The sequence below is a fragment of the Staurois parvus genome, unplaced genomic scaffold (assembly GCF_062004578.1).
Source record: "Staurois parvus isolate SC_StPar_1 unplaced genomic scaffold, SC_StPar_1.0 ptg000041l, whole genome shotgun sequence".
NCBI classification, from domain to species: Eukaryota; Metazoa; Chordata; class Amphibia; order Anura; family Ranidae; genus Staurois; species Staurois parvus.
The window spans coordinates 825,267-848,148 of record NW_028317837.1 but is presented as its reverse complement, the minus strand read 5'-3'; the positions used below and the strand labels follow the sequence as shown (position 1 = coordinate 848,148).

At 48.1% G+C, this 22,882-nt stretch overlaps 1 protein-coding gene across 1 annotated transcript; it reads right to left on the bottom strand.

Moving 5' to 3' along the window:
• Nucleotides 1-9: 9 nt before the first annotated feature.
• LOC149470509 (uncharacterized) lies at nucleotides 10-10,785 on the bottom strand (the record flags this gene model as incomplete). The annotated part of the gene is made up of 2 exons (XM_089663260.1): nucleotides 9,995-10,785; nucleotides 10-1,395 (listed from the first exon to the last, which is right to left on the bottom strand). A coding segment is annotated over exon 2 (1,055 nt), but the record flags the coding sequence as incomplete, so codon positions are not given.
• Nucleotides 10,786-22,882: the final 12,097 nt, after the last annotated feature.

The following is a 22,882-nucleotide window of genomic DNA, read 5'->3' as shown; positions in this document are numbered from 1 at the left end:
TGATATGGCTTCTCTCCAGTGTGAATCCTCTGGTGTGTGATAAGATGTGACTTCTCGGTAAAAGCTTTATCACATTCAAAACACTGATATGGCTTCTCTCCGGTGTGAATCCTCTGATGTGTGATAAGACTTGGCTTCATTGTAAAAGCTTTATCACATTCAGAACACTGATATGGCTTCTCTCCGGTGTGAATCCTCTTGTGTTTGATAAGATACTCTTTCGTTGTAAAAGCTTTATCACATTCAGAACATTGATATGGCTTCTCTCCAGTGTGAATCCTCTGGTGTGTGATAAGATTACCTTTCATTGTAAAAGCTTTATCACATTCAGAACACTGATATGGCGTCTCTCCGGTGTGAATCCTCTTGTGTTTCATAAGATAATCTTTCGTTGTAAAAGCTTTATCACATTCAGAACATTGATATGGCTTCTCTCTAGTGTGAACCCTCTGGTGCGTGATAAGATGTGACTTCAGTGTAAAAGCTTTATCACATTCAGAACACTGATATGACTTCTCTCCAGTGTGACTCCTCTGGTGTCTGATAAGATGTGACTTCACTGTAAAAGCTTTATCACATTCAGAACACTGATACGACTTCTCTCCAGTGTGAATCCTCTGGTGTGTCATAAGATTACATTTAATTGTAAAAGCTTTATCACATTGAGAACACTGATATGGTTTTTCTCCAGTGTGAATCCTCTGGTGTGTCATAAGATTACCTTTCATTGTAAAAGCTTTTTCACATTCAGAACACTGATATGGCTTCTCTCTAGTGTGAACCCTCTGGTGTCTGATAAGATAACACTTGTGTGTAAAAGCTGTATCACATTCAGAACACTGATATGTCTTCTCTCCAGTGTGAATCCTCTGGTGTTTGATAAGTTGATCCTTCGATGTAAAGGTTTTATCACATTCAGAACACTGATATGGCTTCTCTCTGGTGTGAACCCTCTTGTGTTTGGTAAGATTACCCTTTGTTGTAAAAGCTGTGTTGCACTCAAAACACTGAAAAGGTATCTCTTCAGTGTGACCCTTCTGGTGTGTGATATGTTTTGCCTTCATTGTAAAACCTTTATCACAATCCAAACAAGAAATAGCTTCTGAAATAATTGTTATGGATGCAAGGGTTGAACTACATGGTAAAGCATTGTCACTTCCAGAACACTGAAATGTCTTCTCTGCTGTTGTCCTCTGAGGGGGGATCAATGTTGAAGAGGATCCAAACCATTTACAACATTGAGAACACTGATATGTCTCGTGTCCTGTGTGAATCCTCCAGTGACCTACGATAAAGACGTTCCGTCACCTAAGACATCCATTTGGCTCGTTTCCCATGTGACTGAGTTGTACTTATGAAGACCAGCATGACCAAAAACGTGGTTCTTCAATCCACCTGTACAGAAAAACAAAAAAGTCAGAATTCTATATAAAGGGCTAAATAAAGATGTTTTCTATATTTTTTTAATTAAAATGAAAATTTATGAAAACATCCAAAACATTCCAGAGTTGACATCAGAGTACAATCAGTATCACGACATGCATTGTCAGATAATGAAACACATCCAAAGTCAGAAACGTGTAACATAGCGCACAACAGCCTTATGCTATTGGGTTTTCACAGCCATCATGGTCCACTTGGGATAGAAAAATAATATGTTAAAATTCAAAAGTATAGGAGTACACCTTGCATCACATTACCATCTTACAGTGAGGGACAGAAGTATTTGAACACCCTGAGATTTTGCAAGTTCTCCCACTTAGAAATCATGGAGGGTCTGACATTCACATTGTAGGTGCATTCCCACTCTGAGAGACAGAATTTAAAAAACAAAATTCAGGAGATTACATTGTATGATTTGTAAAGAATGTATTTGTCTCGCACGGCTGAACAGAAGTATTTGAACACCTAAGAAACAGCAAGAATTCTGGCTGTCAAAGACCTGTTACTGCACCTTTAAAAAGTCCACCTCTACTCCACTCATTAATCTAACTTAGTAGCACCTGTCTGAGCTCTTTAAACACACCTGTCCACCCCACAGTCAGTCAGACGCCGACTACTACCATGGGCAAGACCAGAAGCTGTTAAAAGACACCAGAGACAAAATTGTGGACTTGCACAAGGCTGGAAAGGGCTACGGGGCAATTGCCAAGCAGCTTGGTGAAAATAGATCAACTGTTGGAGCAATTGTTAGAAAATGGAAGAGGCTAAAGACAACTGTCAGTCTCCCTCGGACTGGGGCTCCATGCAAGATGTCACCTCGTGGGGTATCACTGATGAGAAGAAAGGTGAGGAATCAGCCCAGAACTACAAGGGAAGAGCTGGTCAATGACATGAAGAGAGCTGGGACCACAGTTTCAAAGGTCACTGTCGGTAGAACACTACGCCGTCATGGTTTCCAATCATGCATTGCACGGAAGGTTCCCCTGCTCAAGTCATCACATGTCCAGGCCCGTCTGAAGGTTCCCCTGCTCAAGTCATCACATGTCCAGGCCCGTCTGAAGTCTGCCAATGACCATCTGGATGTTCCAGAGGAGGAAGGGAGAAAGTCATGTGGTCAGATGAGACCAAAGGAGAACTTTTTGGTCTAAACTTCACTCGTCGTGTTTGGAGGAAAAAGAAGGATGAGTTGCATCCGAAGAATACCATCCCTACTGTGAAGCATGGGGGTGGTGACATCATGCTTTGGAGGTGCTTTTCTGCGAAGGGGACAGGATGACGGCACTGTATTAAGGAGAGGATGAATGGGGCCATTTATTGTGAGATTTTCAGCAACAACCTCCTTCCCTCAGTCAGAGCTTTGAAGATGGGTCGTGGCTGGGTCTTCCAACATGACAACGACCCGAAGCACACAGCCAGGAGAACCAAGGAGTGGCTCCGTAAGAAGCATATCAAGGTTCTGGAGTGGCCTAGCCAGTCTCCAGACCTAAATCCAATAGAACATCTTTGGAGGGAGCTGAAACTCCGTGTTGCTCAGCGACAGCCCCGAAACCTGACAGATCTAGAGGAGATCGGTGTGGAGGAGTCGGCCAAAATCCCTGTTGCAGTGCAAACCTGGCCAAGGACTACAGGAAACGTCTGACCTCTGTAATTGCAAACAAAGGCTTCTGTACAAAATATTAACCCGGATCTTCTCAGGGGTTCAAATACTTCTGTTCAGCCGTGCGAGACAAATACATTCTTTACAGATCATACAATGTGATCTCCTGAATTCTGTCCTCAGAGTGGGAATCCCCTCCAATGTGAATGTCAGACCCTCCATGATGGAGAAGTGGGAGAACTTGCAGAATCGCAGGGGGTTCAAATACTTCTGTTCCTCACTGTATTTGCATATCTGTCTTTGTGGTGGGAGCACACCGTATGGCCAGCTCCCAGCACAGAGGCGGGGGTCTCACTGAGACCTCTGGGTCCCATACTAATGATCAAAACTCAGAACTCCCAACTCTGGGTCACCTGATCACTATGAGCCTCTGATTGGCTATCACAATGAGGAGTCACTGTGAAGCTCGCCCCACGTGTTTTCTTACATTGTCTCTCCTCTCAGAGAAAAAAAAAAACAAAAGAGTGTAAAAAAATCAATTAATAATAATAATAATAACAGTAATTTAAAATAAAAAAAATAAAAAATACGTAGATGAAGGTTTGATCTAGGACAGTGCCAGGGTTAGTGTTTGGGTCAAGGTCAGGGTCAAAGGTTAAGGTCAGAGTCAGTATTTTGGGGGGGTATTTATTTATGTAAATTAGTATCAGTGTCAGTTAGTGTCGGTGTGTTTTAGAAGGTAAAAAAAAATGTAAAGAAAACTGCGCAGTACTGTTCCTGGGCTGTACTCCGGGTACAAACAGCAACTAACATACACATACGAGGTATTGCTGCCATCGTCGGGGGCAGGAGAATTGTTGGGGGTTGTCCTTTGGTGGTAGGTTATGGCAGCAGCAAGAAATATACAGCTAACTTTAGAAAAAATGATTTTCACTATTTTGGGCCTGTTTTCCTTTGATCACATAAAATAAAATCAGGAGATGTCCATTACCATTTACCAACTGGATGCACAAAGTAGTTGTGATGACGGTTTCACTAACGCATGTCAAAGCTGCAAAATTGTGCTTAGGCATGAACATTTGTTGTACCTTCAGGCGTGAAGGGGTTTGGGTTCAGTTTGATGTCATTGAAAAAAGCTTGATTAATGGTGCCGACAATCGTGTCCCAATATCTATGAAGATTATGCGTTTAGAGTGGTTCTGAGGGCCAGTTGACACCAGAATGTGATGTGGGAAATCTGAGGTCCATGTTTGTGTCCCCCACCTGGTGTCAGTGCAATGCTAACGACACCCCAAACGCAGGCCACAATCACAGGGCATTTTCCTGCACTGGATGGCATGGCACAGAAGTACTGACGTTCCATGCGGTCCGGTTGCTGTGTGTTTTGTGAAGTAGTCCAAGCACAACTTTAGCTGTGGTCTGGTGCCATTTCAGCCAATTCAAATGAATGGTGTGAAATCATACTGCACCCAGATAGCATGTGAATCGCACTGGAACGCACAGAGCATTGCATGCGCAGCACGTTCCTGTGCAATGTATCCACTTGAAGATCAGGCCTTTTCTGACCATTTTTATTTACATTTCACAATCAGATTTTTTGCTAGAAAATCAGTTAGAGCCCCAAACGTTATAGACTTTTTATAGCGGAGGTCCTAGAGAATAAAATGAAGGGTGTTATAATTTTTTACACGCAGTATAAATTTAAAAATGTATGTTACGGCGAGTGAATAAATACCAAACGTGTCATTCTTTAAAAGTGCGCACGCCTGCAACAGCCACAAATGAGGTAAATGTCATTATCCACAGGAGATGCTATAAAAGCCTTTACAGGGCCCCACTTTAGATTTACACAGGAGGTCTAGTACTAGAATTACTGCCCTCGATCTGATGTTCACGGTGTTACCTCACATGTGTGGGACCATCGCTGTTTGAAAGCGTGCGGCATGTCTCGTGCATTCACCTTTTGCTCACAAACACGGGGGGGGGAGGGGGGCTGCATATTTCTTTCCATTTATTTTGTTGACATTGTTGCTTTACATTTCTTTTTGGATGACTTTTATTGGTATCACAGAAAATATAAATATCCCCTGTGATAGCAATAGGCAGTGACAGGTACTCTTTATGGAGAGATCTGGGGTGTATTAGCCTCCAAATCTCTCCTCTGCCCTTAACATCTGATCGCACCAAGATCAGTGTAATCAGATACTTTAGGCCCCTTTCACACGGACGTTCCGATTGGGTCCGGACCCGATCAGAACCTCTATTCTCCTCTATGGAGCGGCAGATGTAAACGGATATGTGTCCCTTTACACTCGCCGACATCCGATCCGATCCACCAAAAAGAGACAGATGGGGATCCATTCCCCTCCTGTCCATTGGATCGGATCACATGGCAGTCTGACCGCCCATAGAGGACAGCGGGCCGTGTCCATGTCCGCTCTGTATAAGTGAAGCAGACGCAGGCTTGTCATCCATTTGTCCAGCAGCGATCAGCAGACAGATCCCCCGCTGAGCAAGAGGATCCGCTGACGGGCCCACCCGGGGTGAAAGGGGCCTTACCATTTTATATTCCAGAAAACCAGAAGGGATGAATGCTCATCACTTCCATCTTCCTGCATCATGGAGGCCATCATGGCCAATCTGGCCTCTGTTTGCTTCTATGGGACAGGAGAGGCTGAGAGGCCACAGAAGGTGGTGGGAGGGGGGACGTCCCTTCCCGCTGCTTGTAAAAGCAATCCAGCGGCTAATTATCTGGTTGGATTGCTTTTATAAGAAAGCAGACCCTCGGCTCTAATAAACAACACCGGGATGACTTCTTCAGCTGCAGCCATCATCCCAGTATCACCAGCGAAGGTCCGGCAACGTATGGGCACGTCACTGGTCTGCAGGTGGTTATGGTGGGAACTGGCCCTGAACATAAAATCTTTTCTTCCCTTAAAGCATTCCCCACATTAAGGTAAACAATGTTCTGCCACTTTCTGTGTCCCAACCAAACACTTACCTGAGTCCTGCATTGATCCAGCACTGAGCCCGACTGCGGTTCTTCTCCCATCTTTCTCTTCTCACAGGAGGATCGGGCAGCAGTGGGAACCATTGGCTCCTTCTACTGTCAGGTAGATCCTGAGAGCAGGGGGTGGGGCCGAGCCACTCTGTGTATATCTATAGACACACGCAGACCGGCCCTGGGGAGCTAGTCCACATGCCAGTCCCCAGAGCAAGCGGCTTGCTACAGGGAAGAAACTGAAGAAAAGGAGCTTAAAATATCCAGCAGGGGACCCCAGAAGAGGAGGTTTGGGGCTGCTCTGTGCAGTACCATTGCAGGGAGCAGGTAAGGGTACCATGTGTGTTATTTTAATTAAAAACAAATCCTTAAATAATGCTTCAAACCTGCCTGTCAAATGGCATACCTGTAGAATGTAGAAAAACAAAATCAGAGAGAAACAATACAAAGTGGCTGGAATTCCTCTCACCATTCATACCCGACCCTTATTCTTGACTCCCCAAAATCCATAGCTAATCCATATCTATGCAGGAAGCCTGGCTGGCCAGGAAATGGGGTCAGCAAGTGGTAGCCCTCTACCTAACCCATACCAGACCAAATGCCCTCAACATGAGAAGGGTACCACAGGCTGCCTAGCCATGTTGATGGGGACAAGGCCTCTTCCCCCCAATTCTAGCTCAGTGGTTGTGAGGGTCTGCAGGGAAGATTTGTAAGAGGGGCCCCCAGACATCTGCCCCCCTACATAAATGTGTAAGAGGTACATAGTATGTCTGGTTACTCATTTACAAGAAAAAGGTCAACTAGAAAATAAACACCATGATAAAGTCTAACCAACAACAAAGACCCCATCATAGATAATAATCATGGCATCCGGTGTTTTATGTTCCTCCAACTTGCCAAAGAAAACACACGGACCACCAAGACTATCCCAACATATTCTGTCCACAAATGACATTTCCCATGCTGACAGCTGACAGTGAAATAAAGGGCTTCCAGGTGAGGTCATTGACTAATTGTCTAAATGTCACTACTTCATCGCTAAATCCCATACCCTGGCCACCTGTGTCCTAGCAACCAGTGGAACTGTGCAGCACCACCTTATTGGTTGCTAAGATGCAGGCACTTGCACTGCATCATGGGTTGTTATGGTGAAACCTACGTAACAGCCAATGATGCTTTGTGGCAATCAATGGTTGCTAAAGTCCGAACAGCTTCCTCGGTTGCTAGGATGGCGGAGGCTTCCAGTATCCTAGCCACCAAACCAAAACCTCTCATTTAGTGACAGTAGGGATTCCACCACTAAATAAATGAGTTCTGGCTGCAGCAGAGGTTTTGCAGGTTGGGGAACAAAATGGATGAAGTGGCCGATACATGGACCTTGTAAAACTTAGAGGACATATACATTGAAGAGCAGGACTTACAGATCTGAGACACAGGAACCTGATGATGAGAAGCCCAAGAAGTGCTCACTACTGGAGTGGGCTTCAATAATGGAAAGGAGGCACTTTGTCACGTAATTCATAGGCCTGAAAAACAATCTGTTCAATCCACTTAGAACCTTTCAAATTCAATCAGAAATAATGGACCCGGAAGAGTGAGAACCTCTTTGTAACCCTTCATGCCTGAGGGTAAAACAAATCTAAATGCCGAGGCAGAATTATGCAACGTTGTCATGTGATAGTAAAACCGTCCGTATCATCACAACTACTTTGTACATCCGGGTGGATTATGCCGCGTTTTTTTCAGGACAAATCGCACTTTCATTTGGTGGTAAATGGTAATGGATAGCTCCTGATTTTTTTTTTATTATCAAAAGAAAACTGGCCCAAAATAGTAAAAAAAAATATTTTTTTTAGTTAGCTGTGTGTTTCTTGTTACTACCATAACCTACCACCAAAGAACAACCCAAAATAAATTCTCCAGCCCTTGACGATCACAGCGACACCATATATGTGTATGTTATTTGTTGTTTGTACCCGGAGTACCGCCCAGAGACAATGGTGCGCATTTTGCTTTTGTCTTTTTTTTTTTTTACCTAAAACACACTGACACTAACTGACACTAACTGACACTGATACCAATTGTTTTTTTTAATCCTGAGCTTTGACACTGACCTTTGACACTGACCTTTGACACTGACCTTTGACCCTGACCTTGACCCAAACAATAACCCTGGCACTGAACTAGATCAAACCTTGAAGGTATTTTTTCCTTCTTTTTTCTTTCTTTCTCCCATCATATTACAGACGCCAATAGATGGATTTCAATGTAAACTCCTTTTTCATTTGAATATGTTAATCAGGGAATCCTACAGTGTAAAGGACTTCCATTCCTAACTTATACATACTTAAACCTTTATATACTAAATGCATGTGAGACCTTATCCTCATACAACCTCGGGGGAGGGGTGCAAGCCAACGTACGACTAATTGACACCACATGTCCCTAGAATATACAGACTAAGCCATGTCTATGTAAATACACACATACTGTATATATATATATACACACACAGAGGCATACCTCGGTTTAGGAATTTAATTCGTTCTGCTGGACTTTTTGTATAGCAAAAAATTCATAAACCGAAACGCGGTTTCCCATAGGAATGCATTGAAAACCAATTAATCCGTTCCGGAGGTCAGAAGAAGTGAATTCCACTAAAATACTGCAGGAGGTATTTGATGGAGTCATGCGGTATTTTAGTAGTGACAACCATGCGGCAATGTTTCAGCTGTCTGCAGGGTTCCCCACTGACAGCTGAATGTAAAAGAATTGCCGGCAATTAAAAAAATTAAAAAACAGCATGGGGTCCCCCCTCCCATCCATACCAAGCCCTTCAGGTCTGGTATGGATTTTGAGGGGAACTCCCATGCCAAAATTTGTATAAAAAATGGCTTGGGGGTCCCCCCAAATCTACACCAGACCCTTATCCGAGCATGCAGCCCAGAAGGTCAGGAAAGGGGGGGAACAAGTGCCCCCCTCCTGAACCATACCAGGCCACATGCCCTCAACATGGGGGGGTCCTTTGGGGAAGGAGGGGTTCCCCCCAAAAGCACCTTGTCCCCATGTTGATGGGGACAAGGGCCCCTTCTCTACAACCCTGGCCAGTGGTTTTGGGGGTCTGCAGGCAGGGGGCTTATCAGAATCTGGATGGCCCCTTTAACAAGGGAGACCCGAGATCCCGCCCCCCCATGTGAAGGAGTATGGGGTACATGGTACCGCTACACATTCACAAAAAACAAAAAGTGTAGTGTGAAAAAAGACAGGACAGGGTCTGTGACAAGTCCTCTATTAAAGGAAAAACTAAAAGAATGTCCCCCGCAGTAGATCCAACACCAATCACGATGTCCGCCATCACCGCCACTGCCGCTGCAGCAACAGTAAAATTAAAAAAAAAGCTCTGTTTCAGATGATGGGAGCCCCCCTGCCCCAAAGCACCCCCCCCTGTTGAGGGCATGTGGTCTGATATGGCACAGGGGGGGGCACTCGCTCGTCCCCCTCCCCTTTCCTGACCTGCCGGGCTGCATGCTAGGATAAGGGTCTGGTATGGATTTTCTGGGGCCTCCACACCATTTTTTTAAATTTTGGCATGGAGTTCTGACACTGGGGGAAACTGACTTGGTGTCACTGACATCCCCAGTGACACCAATACAGTGATCAGTGCTAAAAAAAAAGCACTGACACTGTGCTAATGACACTGGGCAGGAAGGGGTTAACATGAGGGGCGATGAAAGAGATAGCTGTGTGCTGGGACTGTTTTACTAGGGTGGGGGGGGTCAAAGGATGCATTGAGGTGCTGGGACAATAAAGGGAACTCTTGGACAGATTGTCGGTGACAACTGCCTGCTGAGGTCTAATTAACACAAAACTAAAAGAAGGTCGTAGCTCTGTTGAGGGGGTTAGAAGGAAGTTGGTGGGGGGCAGAGAGGAACATTATGGAGATCTGCACTGACCTTGGGACCATTGAGGGACCAGTAATGGTAGCTGTACTGTAGATCTGCTTCATTGCCGGGTTCAGCTCCATTACCACCACCAAGTGATCTTCCATATACCAGCAAAGACAAGGGTGAAGCTCAAAATCTCATTCAGTCATCTTCCATGAGAACATGCCCCCCCCTCTGCCTTGTCCCACACCATCCCCCATCCTGTGTCAGTGTGCAGGGGGGCGCAGGAGGATATTCTAGTCTGCTGGTCTATATTAAGTAGGGTGGGAGAGGAGGGGGAGGGGTATTAGGATCCATGTCATGTATGTCAGCTGTCTGCATCATTATTGGCCCCAGACCTGCATTCCGGACAGTTCAGTGTACAGACAGAGGGGGGATTTACTAAATACAACTAGGCTGTTCACTTTACACTTTTCACAGAACTTTCCCCCGGAGCTTAGTGAATGCGGTGAAATCTGACTTTACAAAGAATATCCAATCACATGCAAAGAAAATGTAAAAAAATGCAATTTTGCTTCCACATGATTGGCTGATGGAAGTCAGGAGAGCTTCACCTCATTACCCGACCCCTCGTCTACTAAGGTACATTTCTTATCCTTCTGGTATTCAAGGGGTTAAACACAAATGAGGTTTGTATTATTATTTCAGCCAGCGGTCATGTAAAATTGATCCGGGCAGCTATAGAAGCAGCCAATCACTTTACAGTACAGAGAATGTGCCGCCCCTCCCCCCTGCTGGTGCCTGCCGTGTTTCCTCCAGGATGTCCAGGACGGAGGAACATCGGTAAACCACTTCATCTTACTAAGCAGGAGGAGCTTGGAGAGGATCTGATCCCCCGATCTCATCTGTGATGAATGAACCCCAAAATGACAAACATTCTGTCACTTCCAGGTTCAGAGCCGTCATTCCCGGGAGCCGGAGTCACAAGTTTTTTTCCTTTTTCCACGTAGCGATGGAGGCGGGCATTGTGAGTGACGTTGGATCTACTTCGGGGGACATTTTTTACATTTTTATTTTTAATAAAGGACTTGTCACAGAAGGTCTCCTGTCATTATTTACACATTTTTTCTTGTGAATGAGTAACTGTAACATGTACTCCATACTCATTCACATGGGGGGGCTTTCAGATTCCGATAAGACCCCAGCATACAGAAAATTGGAAGGACAGGGGGCATTGTGGGGGACAGTAGGGAGGACAGGGGGCATTGTGGGGGACAGTAGGAAGGACAGGGGGCATTGTGGGAGACAGTAGGAAGGACAGGGGGCATTGTGGGGGACAGTAGGGAGGACAGGGGGCATTGTGGGGGACAGTAGGAAGGACAGGGGGCATTGTGGGGGACAGTAGGAAGGACAGAGGCATTGTGGGGGACAGTAGGGAGGACAGGGGGCATTGTGGGGGACAGTAGGAAGGACAGGGGGCATTGTGGGGGACAGTAGGAAGGACAGGGGGCATTGTGGGGGACAGTAGGGAGGACAGGGGGCATTGTGGGGAACAGTAGGAAGTACAGGGGGCATTGTGGGGGACAGTAGGGAGGACAGGGGGCAGTGTGGGGGACAGTAGGGAGGACAGGGGGCATTTTGGGGACAGTAGGGAGGACAGGGGGCATTGTGGGGACAGTAGGGAGCACAGGGGGCAGTGTGGGGGACAGTAGGGAGGACAGGGGGCAGTGTGGGGGACAGTAGGGAGGACAGGGGGCATTGTGGGGGACAGAAGGGAGGACAGGAGGCAGTGTGGGGGACAGTAGGGAGGACAGGGGGCATTGTGGGGGACAGTAGGCAGGACAGGGGGCAGTGTGGGGGACAGTAGGGAGGACAGGGGGCATTGTGGGGACAGTAAGAAGGACAGGGGGCAGTGTGGGGGACAGTAGGGAGGACAGGGGGCATTGTGGGGGACAGTAGGGAGAAAAGGGAGCAGTGTGGGGGACAGTAGGGAGGACAGGGGGTATTGTGGGGGACAGTAGGGAGGACAGGGGGCAGTGTAGGGAGATTTGGGAGGACAGGGGGCATTGTGGGGGACAGTAGGGAGGACAGGAGGCAGTGTGGGGGACAGTAGGGAGGACAGGGGACATTGTGGGGGACAGTAGGGAGGACAGGGAGCAGTGTGGGGGACAGTAGGGAGGACAGGGGGTATTGTGGGGGACAGTAGGGAGGACAGGGGGCAGTGTAGGGAGATTTGGGAGGACAGGGGGCATTGTGGGGGACAGGGGACATTATGGGGGACAGTAGGGAGGACAGGGAACATTTGGGGGGACAGTAGGGAGGACAGGGGGCAGTGTGGGGGACAGTAGGGAGGACAGGGGACATTGTGGGGGACAGTAGGGAGGACAGGGGACATTGTGGGGGACAGTGGCAGTGGAGAGGGCAGGGGACATTGTGGGGGACAGGGAGGGCAGGGAACATTGTGGGGGACAGTAGGGAGGACAGGGGGAATTGTCAGGGACAGAAGGGAGGACAGGGGGAATTGTGGGGGACAGTAGGGAGGACAGGGGGCACTGAGGGGAAAGGGAGGACAGGGCGCAGTGTGAGGACAATATTGAGGACAGGGGGCAGTGTGGGGGACAGTAGGGAGGGCAGGGGGCATTGTGGGGAAGTGTAGGGAGGACAGGGGGCATTGTGGGGATAGAAGGTAGGACAGGGGGCATTGCATGGGCAGTAGGGAGGACAGGGGGACAGTGCAGTAACAGTAGGGAGGAGAGGGGGTAGTGTGAGAGACAGTAGGGAGGACAGGGGGCATTGTGGGGACAGTAGAGAGGACAGGGGGCACTGAGGGGACAGTAGGGAGGACAGGGGGCATTGTGGGAACAGTAGTGGGGATAGGTAGCAGTGTGAGGGACAGTAGAAAGGACAGGGGGCACTGTGGGGGACAGTAGGAAAGACAAGGAGCAGTGCGGAGACAGGGGGGAGTGAGGTTAAAGTAGGGAGGAAAGGAGGCAATGTTGGGACAGTAGGGAGGGCAGTGTAGGGACATTTGGGAGGACAGGGGGCATTGTGGGGACAGTAGGGAGGACAGGGGACAGTGTGGGGGACAGTAAGGAGGACAGGGGGCATTGTGGGGGAAAGTAGGGAGAATAGGGGACATTGTGGGGGACAGTAGGGAGGACAGGGGGCAGTATGGGGGACAGTAGGGAGGACAGAAGGCAGTGTAGGGACATTTGGGAGGACAGGGGGCATTGTGGGGACAGTAGGGAGGACAGGGCACAGTGTGGGGGAAAGTAGGGAGAATAGGGGACATTGTGGGGGACAGTAGGGAGGACAGGAGGCAGTATGGGGGACAGTAGGGAGGACAGGAGGCAGTATGGGGGACAGTAGGGAGGACAGGGGGCATTGTGGGGACAGTAGCGAGGACAGGAGGCAGTATATGGGTCAGTAGGGAATACAGGGGGTAGTGTGGTGGACAGTAGGGATGACAGAGGGCATTGTGGGTTACAGTAGGGATGACAGGGGGCATTGTGGAGACAGTAGGGAGGACAGGGGGCAGTGTGGGGGACATTTGGGAGGACAGGGGGCAGTGTGGGGGACATTAGGGAGGACAGGGGGCAGTGTGGGAGACAGTATGGAGGACAGGGGGCATTGTGGGGACAGTAGGGATGACAAGGGGTTGTGGGGTTGACAGGGGAACAATGAGGGGGTCTGCTGGTTCTTGTAGTTCCCCTGCATTCTGTCACTCCACACTTTTTTATATGAGTGATCTCCATGAAAGAGCCCCCCAAAAATGCAAAAAAGCAATATGAGTCTGGTGTGGATATTAGGGGGTTAATCACACAAATATATAAAACATAGTGTGAGGTCCCTGAAGAAAATCCATAAAGGACCCCCAATCCGAGCATGGAGCCAAGCTGGCCAGGGAAGGGAGTGCCAAGCATGCGGCCAAGCTAGCCAGGGAAGGGAGTGCCAGGCATGCAGCCAAGCTGGCCAGGGAAGGGAGTGCCAGGCATGCAGCCAAGCTGGCCAGGGAAGGGAGTGCCAGGCATGCAGCCAAGCTGGCCAGGGAAGGGAGTGCCAAGCATGCAGCCAAGCTGGCCAGGGAAGGGAGTGCCAGGCATGCGGCCCCCTCCTGAACCATATGAGGGGTACTCTGTATAGACCCTCACCAGTCCTCCTCCTGGATTCCTCTAGTCCTCCTTCTCTCCAGGAATGGCTGGGATGAGTCCTTTGGCTTTGAGTGACGGGAAGTGGAGACGTTCTCTTCCTTCTCATGTCCTCTTTACTCTTTCAGAGGGAAACGTTTCCCCACCAATGGAGAGAGATGGAGGGGAGTCTGAAGGTCTTCTCTGGAAGATCCCATTACATTCCACACCCAGACATGTAGATTCCTCCACATGGGAGGTCATGTGACAGCCAAGAAGATTCCCCATTAGAGAGGCCCCCCTCCCCCCACCACCAGATGGATAGAGACTAAGAATAGACAAGACGGGACACTACAGGCTCTACAGACACACTGTGTATATACTGTATATAATACCCGGGACACGAGGAAAGGGGGACGGCACACTGGGGACACCCACAGAGGAGTAGTATGTCCATTACATTGGTGTCAGTGGAGTAGTATGTCCCTTACATTGGTGTCAGTGGAGTAGTATATCTCTCTTACATTGGTGTCAGTGGAGTAGTATGTCCCTTACATTGGTGTCAGTGGAGTAGTATATCTCTCTTACATTGGTGTCAGTGGAGTAGAATGTCCCTTACATTGGTGTCAGTGGAGTAGTATGTCCCTTACATTGGTGTCAGTGGAGTAGTATGTCCCTTACATTGGTGTCAGTTGAGTAGTATGTCCCTTACATTGGTGTCAGTGGAGTAGAATGTCCCTTACATTGGTGTCAGTGGAGTAGTATGTCCCTTACATTGGTGTCAGTGGAGTAGAATGTCCCTTACATTGGTGTCAGTGGAGTGGTATGTCCCTTACATTGGTGTCAGTGGAGTAGAATGTCCCTTACATTGGTGTCAGTGGAGTAGTATGTCCCTTACATTGGTGTCAGTGGAGTAGTATGTCCCTTACATTGGTGTCAGTTGAGTAGTATGTCCCTTACATTGGTGTCAGTGGAGTAGAATGTCCCTTACATTGGTGTCAGTGGAGTAGTATGTCCCTTACATTGGTGTCAGTGGAGTAGAATGTCCCTTACATTGGTGTCAGTGGAGTGGTATGTCCCTTACATTGGTGTCAGTGGAGTAGAATGCCATTACATGACATGCGTGGTGTCAGTAATCGGAGCTGCGATTATATGACTTCCCTCTGCCAGTCCCGGAATCTGATCTCTCCCAGTCCCAGCCTGGAGAACGGGGTCTCTGTGTTTTCTTGGACTGGGATGAAATGTGGTGTCAGGAGGAGGGGGAGGGGGGTGGTAAATGTAGGAGGAGGGGGGTAGCAGCTGTCCATGGCAGAGAGGAAGACAGACAGAACAACAGCTGCACAAAGTTCCCGGATCCAGAGCCGTGCAGAACATTCACCAGCTGATAGGAGGGGAGATCACTGACACCGAGGAGCACAGCAAACACATTGCCTTTTACATCCATTATTATTATTATTATACAGGATTTATAAAGCCCCGATAGTTGGCTCAGCGCTGTACATTACAGAGGGGACAGAACATGTGACAGAACAATACCAATACAATGTGATACATGAGGGGATCGAGGGCCCTGATCCTGGGAGCTTACAATCTAGGAGGGGGGGGTGGTGGTACAGGAGGAGATAGCTGTGGGGGATGGGGTGGTAGGAGGAGTGGAGGAGGTCGGCAGGTTAGCAGGGGGTGGGGTTGGCTTCCCTGAAGAGATGGGTTTTCAGGGGGCGCCTAAAGGAGAGGAGAGTAGGTGATAATCTGATGGGTTGGGGTAGGGAGTTCCAGAGGCTGGGTTAACAAATAATCAAAGGTCCTCCTGCGCTATAAATGGAAGTAGAACCTCGCCTTAAGCTGCCGACACTCACCAACTGACACCTAAAACAGTGTAAATGACACCAATAAATAGTGTAACTCATAATAAATACTAAATACAAATATGTGACAATTCATAGAATACAACCTGAACCAATCACAATTCATACAATAAACGTCTTCATAGCAACAGTGTAACAATATATAAGTCGTGTCATACTGCTACTAAATATCCGTGTTCCATGATGGACACATTGTAAATACATAGAACACGTGTGTAAACATGAACTCCCGTGCTCACACACCTACTGTATAAATAATGGACACGCGTGTTCACGCTGTAAATACATAGAACACGTGTGTAAACATGAACTCCCGTGCTCACACACCTACTGTATAAATAATGGACACGCGTGTTCACGCTGTAAATACATAGAACACGTGTGTAAACATGAACTCCCGTGCTCACACACCTACTGTATAAATAATGGACACGCGTGTTCACGCTGTAAATACATAGAACACGTGTGTAAACATGAACTCCCGTGCTCACACACCTACTGTATAAATAATGGACACGCGTGTTCACACTGTAAATACATAGAACACGTGTGTAAACATGAACTCCCGTGCTCACACACCTACTGTATAAATAATGGACACGCGTGTTCACGCTGTAAATACATAGAACACGTGTGTAAACATGAACTCCCGTGCTCACACACCTACTGTATAAATAATGGACACGCGTGTTCACGCTGTAAATACATAGAACACGTGTGTAAACATGAACTCCCGTGCTCACACACCTACTGTATAAATAATGGACACGCGTGTTCACGCTGCAAATACATAGAACACGTGTGTAAACATGAACTCCCGTTCTCACACACCTACTGTATAAATAATGGACACGCGTGTTCACGCTGTAAATACATAGAACACGTGTGTAAACATGAACTCCCGTGCTCACACACCTACTGTATAAATAATGGACACGCGTGTTCACGCTGTAAATACATAGAACACGTGTGTAAACATGAACTCCCGTGCTCACACACCTACTGTATAAATAATGGACACGCGTGTTCACACTGTAAATACATAGAACACGTGTGTAAACATGAACTCCCGTGCTCACACACCTACTGTATAAATAATGGACACGCGTGTTCACACTGTAAATACATAGAACACGTGTTTAAACATGAACTCCCGTGCTCACACACCTACTGTATAAATAATGGACACGCGTGTTCACGCTGTAAATACATAGAACACGTGTGTAAACATGAACTCCCGTGCTCACACACCTACTGTATAAATAATGGACACGCGTGTTCACACTGTAAATACATAGAACACATGTGTAAACATGAACTCCCGTGCTCACACACCTACTGTATAAATAATGGACACGCGTGTTCACACTGTAAATACATAGAACACGTGTGTAAACCTGAACTCCCGTGCTCACACACCTACTGTATAAATAATGGACACGCGTGTTCACACTGTAAATACATAGAACACATGTGTAAACATGAACTCCCGTGCTCACACACCTACTGTATAATAATGGACATGCGTGTTCACGCTGTAAATACATAGAACACGTGTGTAAACATGCCATCCCGTGCTCACACACCTACTGTATACATAATAACGAGGTATTTATAAACCTTTCTATACATAAAGTGCTATAGAGCCAAAACAGTGCAAACAACTGTCCACTCTGTGCAACAATGATTGGGCCAAAATCTTCTCCTATTGGGGCTAGATTGCCCCCTCCCCCCAGTGACCCCTAGGGGCCAACACCCTGGATCCTTACCTCTTATGGGCCGCTTCCTTCCTTCAGTAGATCTCCTTGTGGGGCTCCTATTTGCGGTGATCAGCCAAGGTGTCTGTGAAGGACAATGGTCACCAATGTGACGGACTCTTTCCTTGCAGGAACATGCAGAGGTCCCATCTCCATAGTCCCCTTTAAATGTCGGCTTTCACAGATCTTTGTGCTCCTTCACTTCACAGCAGCAATATTTGTGTTCCAACACAGCGCAGCTTTGGGGTAGAACAATGCCAGCTTTACGTGGAAATGGTGTCCAACACAGACAGCGTGGAAGGTGTACATGGTCACAGCACTTACTGCCATCGAAATACAGCCACGCCCTAGATTTCTATATCCAGAGGATGGGAGACACCCTGGGGAAGTCCTAGAGGAGGGCGTGGGAGGAGGAGACCAGGGAACTAGAGGGGAGGAGGAGACCAGGGAACTAGAGAGAAGGAGGAGACCAGGGAACTAGAGGGGAGGAGGAGACCAGGGAACTAGAGGGGAGGAGGAGACCAGGGAACTAGAGAGAAGGAGGAGACCAGGGAACTAGAGGGGAGGAGGAGACCAGGGAACTAGAGGGGAGGAGGAGACCAGGGAACTAGAGAGAAGGAGGAGACCAGGGAACTAGAGAGAAGGAGGAGACCAGGGAACTAGAGAGAAGGAGGAGACCAGGGAACTAGAGAGAAGGAGGAGACCAGGGAAATAGAGATAAGGAGGAGACCAGGGAACTAGAGAGAAGGAGGAGATCAGGGAACTAGAGAGAAGGAGGAGAGCAGGGAACTAGAGAGAAGGAGGAGACCAGGGAACTAGAGAGAAGGAGGAGACCAGGGAACTAGAGAGAAGGAGGAGACAAGGGAACTAGAGAGAAGGAGGTCTTGTGAGGAGCGGAGTGTGCGCGTTGGGTGGTACTTGGATATTAGGTCGGTGATGTAGTTCGGGGCAGTATGGTGGACGGCTTTGTACGTCAGTGTTAGGATTTTGAATTTGATCCGTTGTGCAATCGGAAGCCAGTGGAGGGATTGGCAGAGGGGGGTGGAGGACACTGAATGGAGGCCAGTGGAGGGATTGGCAGAGGGGGATGGAGGACACTGAGTGTAGGTCAGTGGAGGGATTGGCAGAGGGGGGTGGAGGACACTGAGTGGAGGTCAGTGGAGGGATTGGCAGAGAGGGGTGGAGGACACTGAGTGGAGGCCAGTGGAGGGATTGGCAGAGAGGGGTGGAGGACACTGAGTGGAGGCCAGTGGAGGGATTGGCAGAGAGGGGTGGAGGACACTGAGTGGAGGCCAGTGGAGGGATTGGCAGAGAAGGGTGGCGAAAACTGAGCGGAGACCAGGGAGGGATTGGCAGAGGGGGGTGGAGGACACTGAGTGGAGGCCAGTGGAGGGATTGGCAGAGAGGGGTGGAGGACACTGAGTGGAGGCCAGTGGAGGGATTGGCAGAGAAGGGTGGCGGAAACTGAGCAGAGGCCAGGGAGGGATTGGCAGAGGGGGGTGGAGGACACTGAGTGGAGGCCAGTGGAGGGATTGGCAGAGAGGGGTGGAGGACACTGAGTGGAGGCCAGTGGAGGGATTGGCAGAGAGGGGTGGAGGACACTGAGTGGAGGCCAGTGGAGGGATTGGCAGAGGGGGGTGGCGGAGATGGAGCGGTTGGAAAGGTGAATGAGTCTGGCAGCCGTATTCAGGATGGACTGAAGAGGGGATAGCCTGTGGTGAGGCAGGCCAGTGAGGAGGGAGTTGCAGTAGTCGAGTCGTGATATGATGAGGGAGGGGATGAGCTGTTTAGTGGTTTCTGGGGTTAGGAAGGTGCAAATTTTGGCTTAGGTGGGTGTAGACGAGGCGCTCGAGGAGTTTGGCTGTAAATGGGAGCAGGGAGATGGGTCTGAAGTTATTCGGGTCATTGGGGTCCAGGGAGGGCTTTTTAAGTATGGGGGTGATGTGTGCATGTTTCATTGGTGTCAGTGGAGTAGTATGTCTCTTACATTGGTGTCAGTGGAGAAGTATGTCTCTTACATTGGTGTCAGTGGAGTAGTATGTCCTTACATTGGTGTCAGTGGAGTACTATGTCCCTTACATTGGTGTCAGTGGAGTAGTATGTCCCTTACATTGGTGTCAGTGGAGTAGTATGTCCCTTACATTGGTGTCTGTGGAGTAATATATCCTTTACATTGGTGTCAGTGGAGTAGTACATTTCTTACATTGGTGTCAGTGGAGTAGTATGTCCTTACATTGGTGTCAGTGGAGTAGTATGTCTCTTACATTGGTGTCAGTGGAGTAGTATGTCCCTTACATTGGTGTCAGTGGAGTAGTATGTCCCTTACATTGGTGTCGGTGGAGTAATATATCCTTTACATTGGTGTCAGTGGAGTAGTACATTTCTTACATTGGTGTCAGTGGAGTAATATATCCTTTACATTGGTGTCAGTGGAGTAGTATCTATCTTACATTGGTGTCAGTGGAGTAGTATATCTCTCTTACATTGGTGTCAGTGGATTAGTATGTCCCTTACATTGGTGTCAGTGGAGTAGTATGTCCCTTACATTGGTGTCAGTGGAGTAGTATGTCTCTTACATTGGTGTCAGTGGAGTAGTATGTCCTTACATTGGTGTCAGTGGAGTAGTATGTCTCTTACATTGGTGTCAGTGGAATAGTATGTCTCTTACATTGGTGTCAGTGGAGTAGTATGTCCCTTACATTGGTGTCAGTGGAATAGTATGTCCCTTACATTGGTGTCAGTGGAATAGTATGTCCCTTACATTGGTGTCAGTGGGGTAAGTATGTCCCTTACATTGGTGTCAGTGGAGTAGTATGTCCTTTACATTGGTGTCACTGGAATAGTATGTCCCTTACATTGGTGTCAGTTGAGTAGTATGTCTCTTACATTGGTGTCAGTGGAGTAGTATGTCCCTTACATTGGTGTCAGTGGAGTAGTATGTCCTTACATTGGTGTCAGTGGAGTAGTATGTCCCTTACATTGGTGTCAGTGGAGAAGTATGTCTCTTACATTGGTGTCAGTGGAGTATTATGTCCCTTACATTGGTGTCAGTGGAGTAGAATGCCACTTACATGACATGCGTGGTGTCAGTAATCAGTGCTGCGATTATATGACTTCCCTCTGCCAGTCCCGGAATCTGATCTCTCCCAGTCCCAGCCTGCAGAACGGGGTCTCTGTGTTTTCTCGGGCTGGGATGAAATGTGGTGTCAGGTGGAGGGGGAGGGGGGTGGTAAATGCAGGAGGGGGCAGCAGCTGTCCATGGCAGAGAGGAAGACAGACAGAACAACAGCTGCACAAAGTTCCCGGATCCAGAGTCGTGCAGAACATTCACTAGCTGATAGGAGGGGAGTTCACTGACACCGAGGAGCACACCAAACATTTTGCCTTTTTACATACATTGGTGTCAGTGGAGTAGTATGTCTCTTACATTGGTGTCAGTGGAGTAGTATGTCCTTACATTGGTGTAAGTGGAGTAGTATGTCCCTTACATTGGTGTCAGTGGAGTAGTACCTCCCATACATTGGTGTCAGTGGAGTAGTACCTCCCATACATTGGTGTCAGTGGAATAGTATCTATCTTACATTGGTGTCAGTGGAGTAGTACCTCCCATACATTGGTGTCAGTGGTGTATCTCTCTTACATTGGTATCAGTGGAGTAGTACCTCACTTACATTGGTGTCAATGGAGTAGTATGTCCTTACATTGGTGTCAGTGGAATAGTATCTATCTTACATTGGTGTCAGTGGAGTAGTATCTCTCTTACATTGGTGTCAGTGGAGTAGTATGTCCTTACATTTGTGTCAGTGGAGTAGTATGTCCTTACATTTGTGTCAGTGGAGTAGTATGTCCTTACATTGGTGTCAGTGAAGTAGTATATCTCTTACATTGGTGTCAGTGGAGTAGTATGTCCCATACATTGGTGTCAGTGGAGTAGTATGTCCTTATATTGGTGTCAGTGGAGTAGTATGTCCCTTACATTGGTGTCAGTGGAGAAGTATGTCCCATACATTGGTGTCAGTGGAGTAGTATGTCCTTGACAACCACCGGGCCAGGGTTGTATTGAAGAGGCCCTTGTCTCCATTGGTTTGGTGACACCATCCTCATGTTGAGGTCATTTGGCCTGGTAAGCCACTGTGGGGCCCCTCCTAACCTTCCTATCAGATCTATGGGTATGGTATGGATTTGGGGGGAGGTGGTATGGATTGGGGGGGAGGGGTCCTGCTGCAGCCGGTTCCATACATTGTTTAGATGGGGGACTTTTCAGGCAGTTTAGGGGACCCCCCTCCCATCCCCACCAGGAATGAGGTTTAAAGGAATATTTCATTTTTTTTACTTTTAGTGATGAAGACTGACTGCCCCTTTAAGAATGGTACTTTGTGACAACATTTCCCTGATCCCTGTCTTCGAGGGCCCCCAGGGGCCCCAGACCCTTTTTATGGCCAATACCTGACATAGAAGCCTTCACCATGGGCACAGGACAGGTGCGATGCTTTGGCCAATCACAATCGGGTCAGGGCGCAGTGCATTGTGTGGCGTGGTTGGCCCTCACCGATCACAAGGAACATCCAGCCGGACACTATAGTAGACCCACCAAACCTGGGTGTGTAGACAGCAATGTCTCCTCTGTAGTGATGGGCTGACCTCCCCCGTAGTGATGGGCTGACCTCCCCCGTAGTGATGGGCTGACCTCCCCCGTAGTGATGGGCTGACCTCCCCCGTAGTGATGGGCTGACCTCCCCCGTAGTGATGGGCTGACCTCCCCCGTAGTGATGGGCTGATCTCCCCCGTAGTGATGGGCTGACCTCCCCCGTAGTGATGGGCTGACCTCCCCCGTAGTGATGGGCTGACCTCCCCCGTAGTGATGGGCTGACCTCCCCCGTAGTGATGGGCTGACCTCCCCCGTGTTCACTTCTCCATGGAACGTTCCACCCTAATGAAGGATCCACCACCAATAGTATAAAGAGAAAAAGGTGCAGCGCTAATAATGTCAATACTACTATATTAATATCAATATCTAAAATACAGAAGTTATTATGGATATATTAAACGTCCCGGAATCACACAAAGAATGCAAATTCTGTCGTGTCTCCTTTTTTCAGGATAATTAATCCACAGGTAACCAGGAAATGAGTGAAATACGCACTTACCAGAAGTGCGTTCAATAAACGCATGAAGAGAAAATTCCTTTTTTCATCAAGTGCGTCAGGG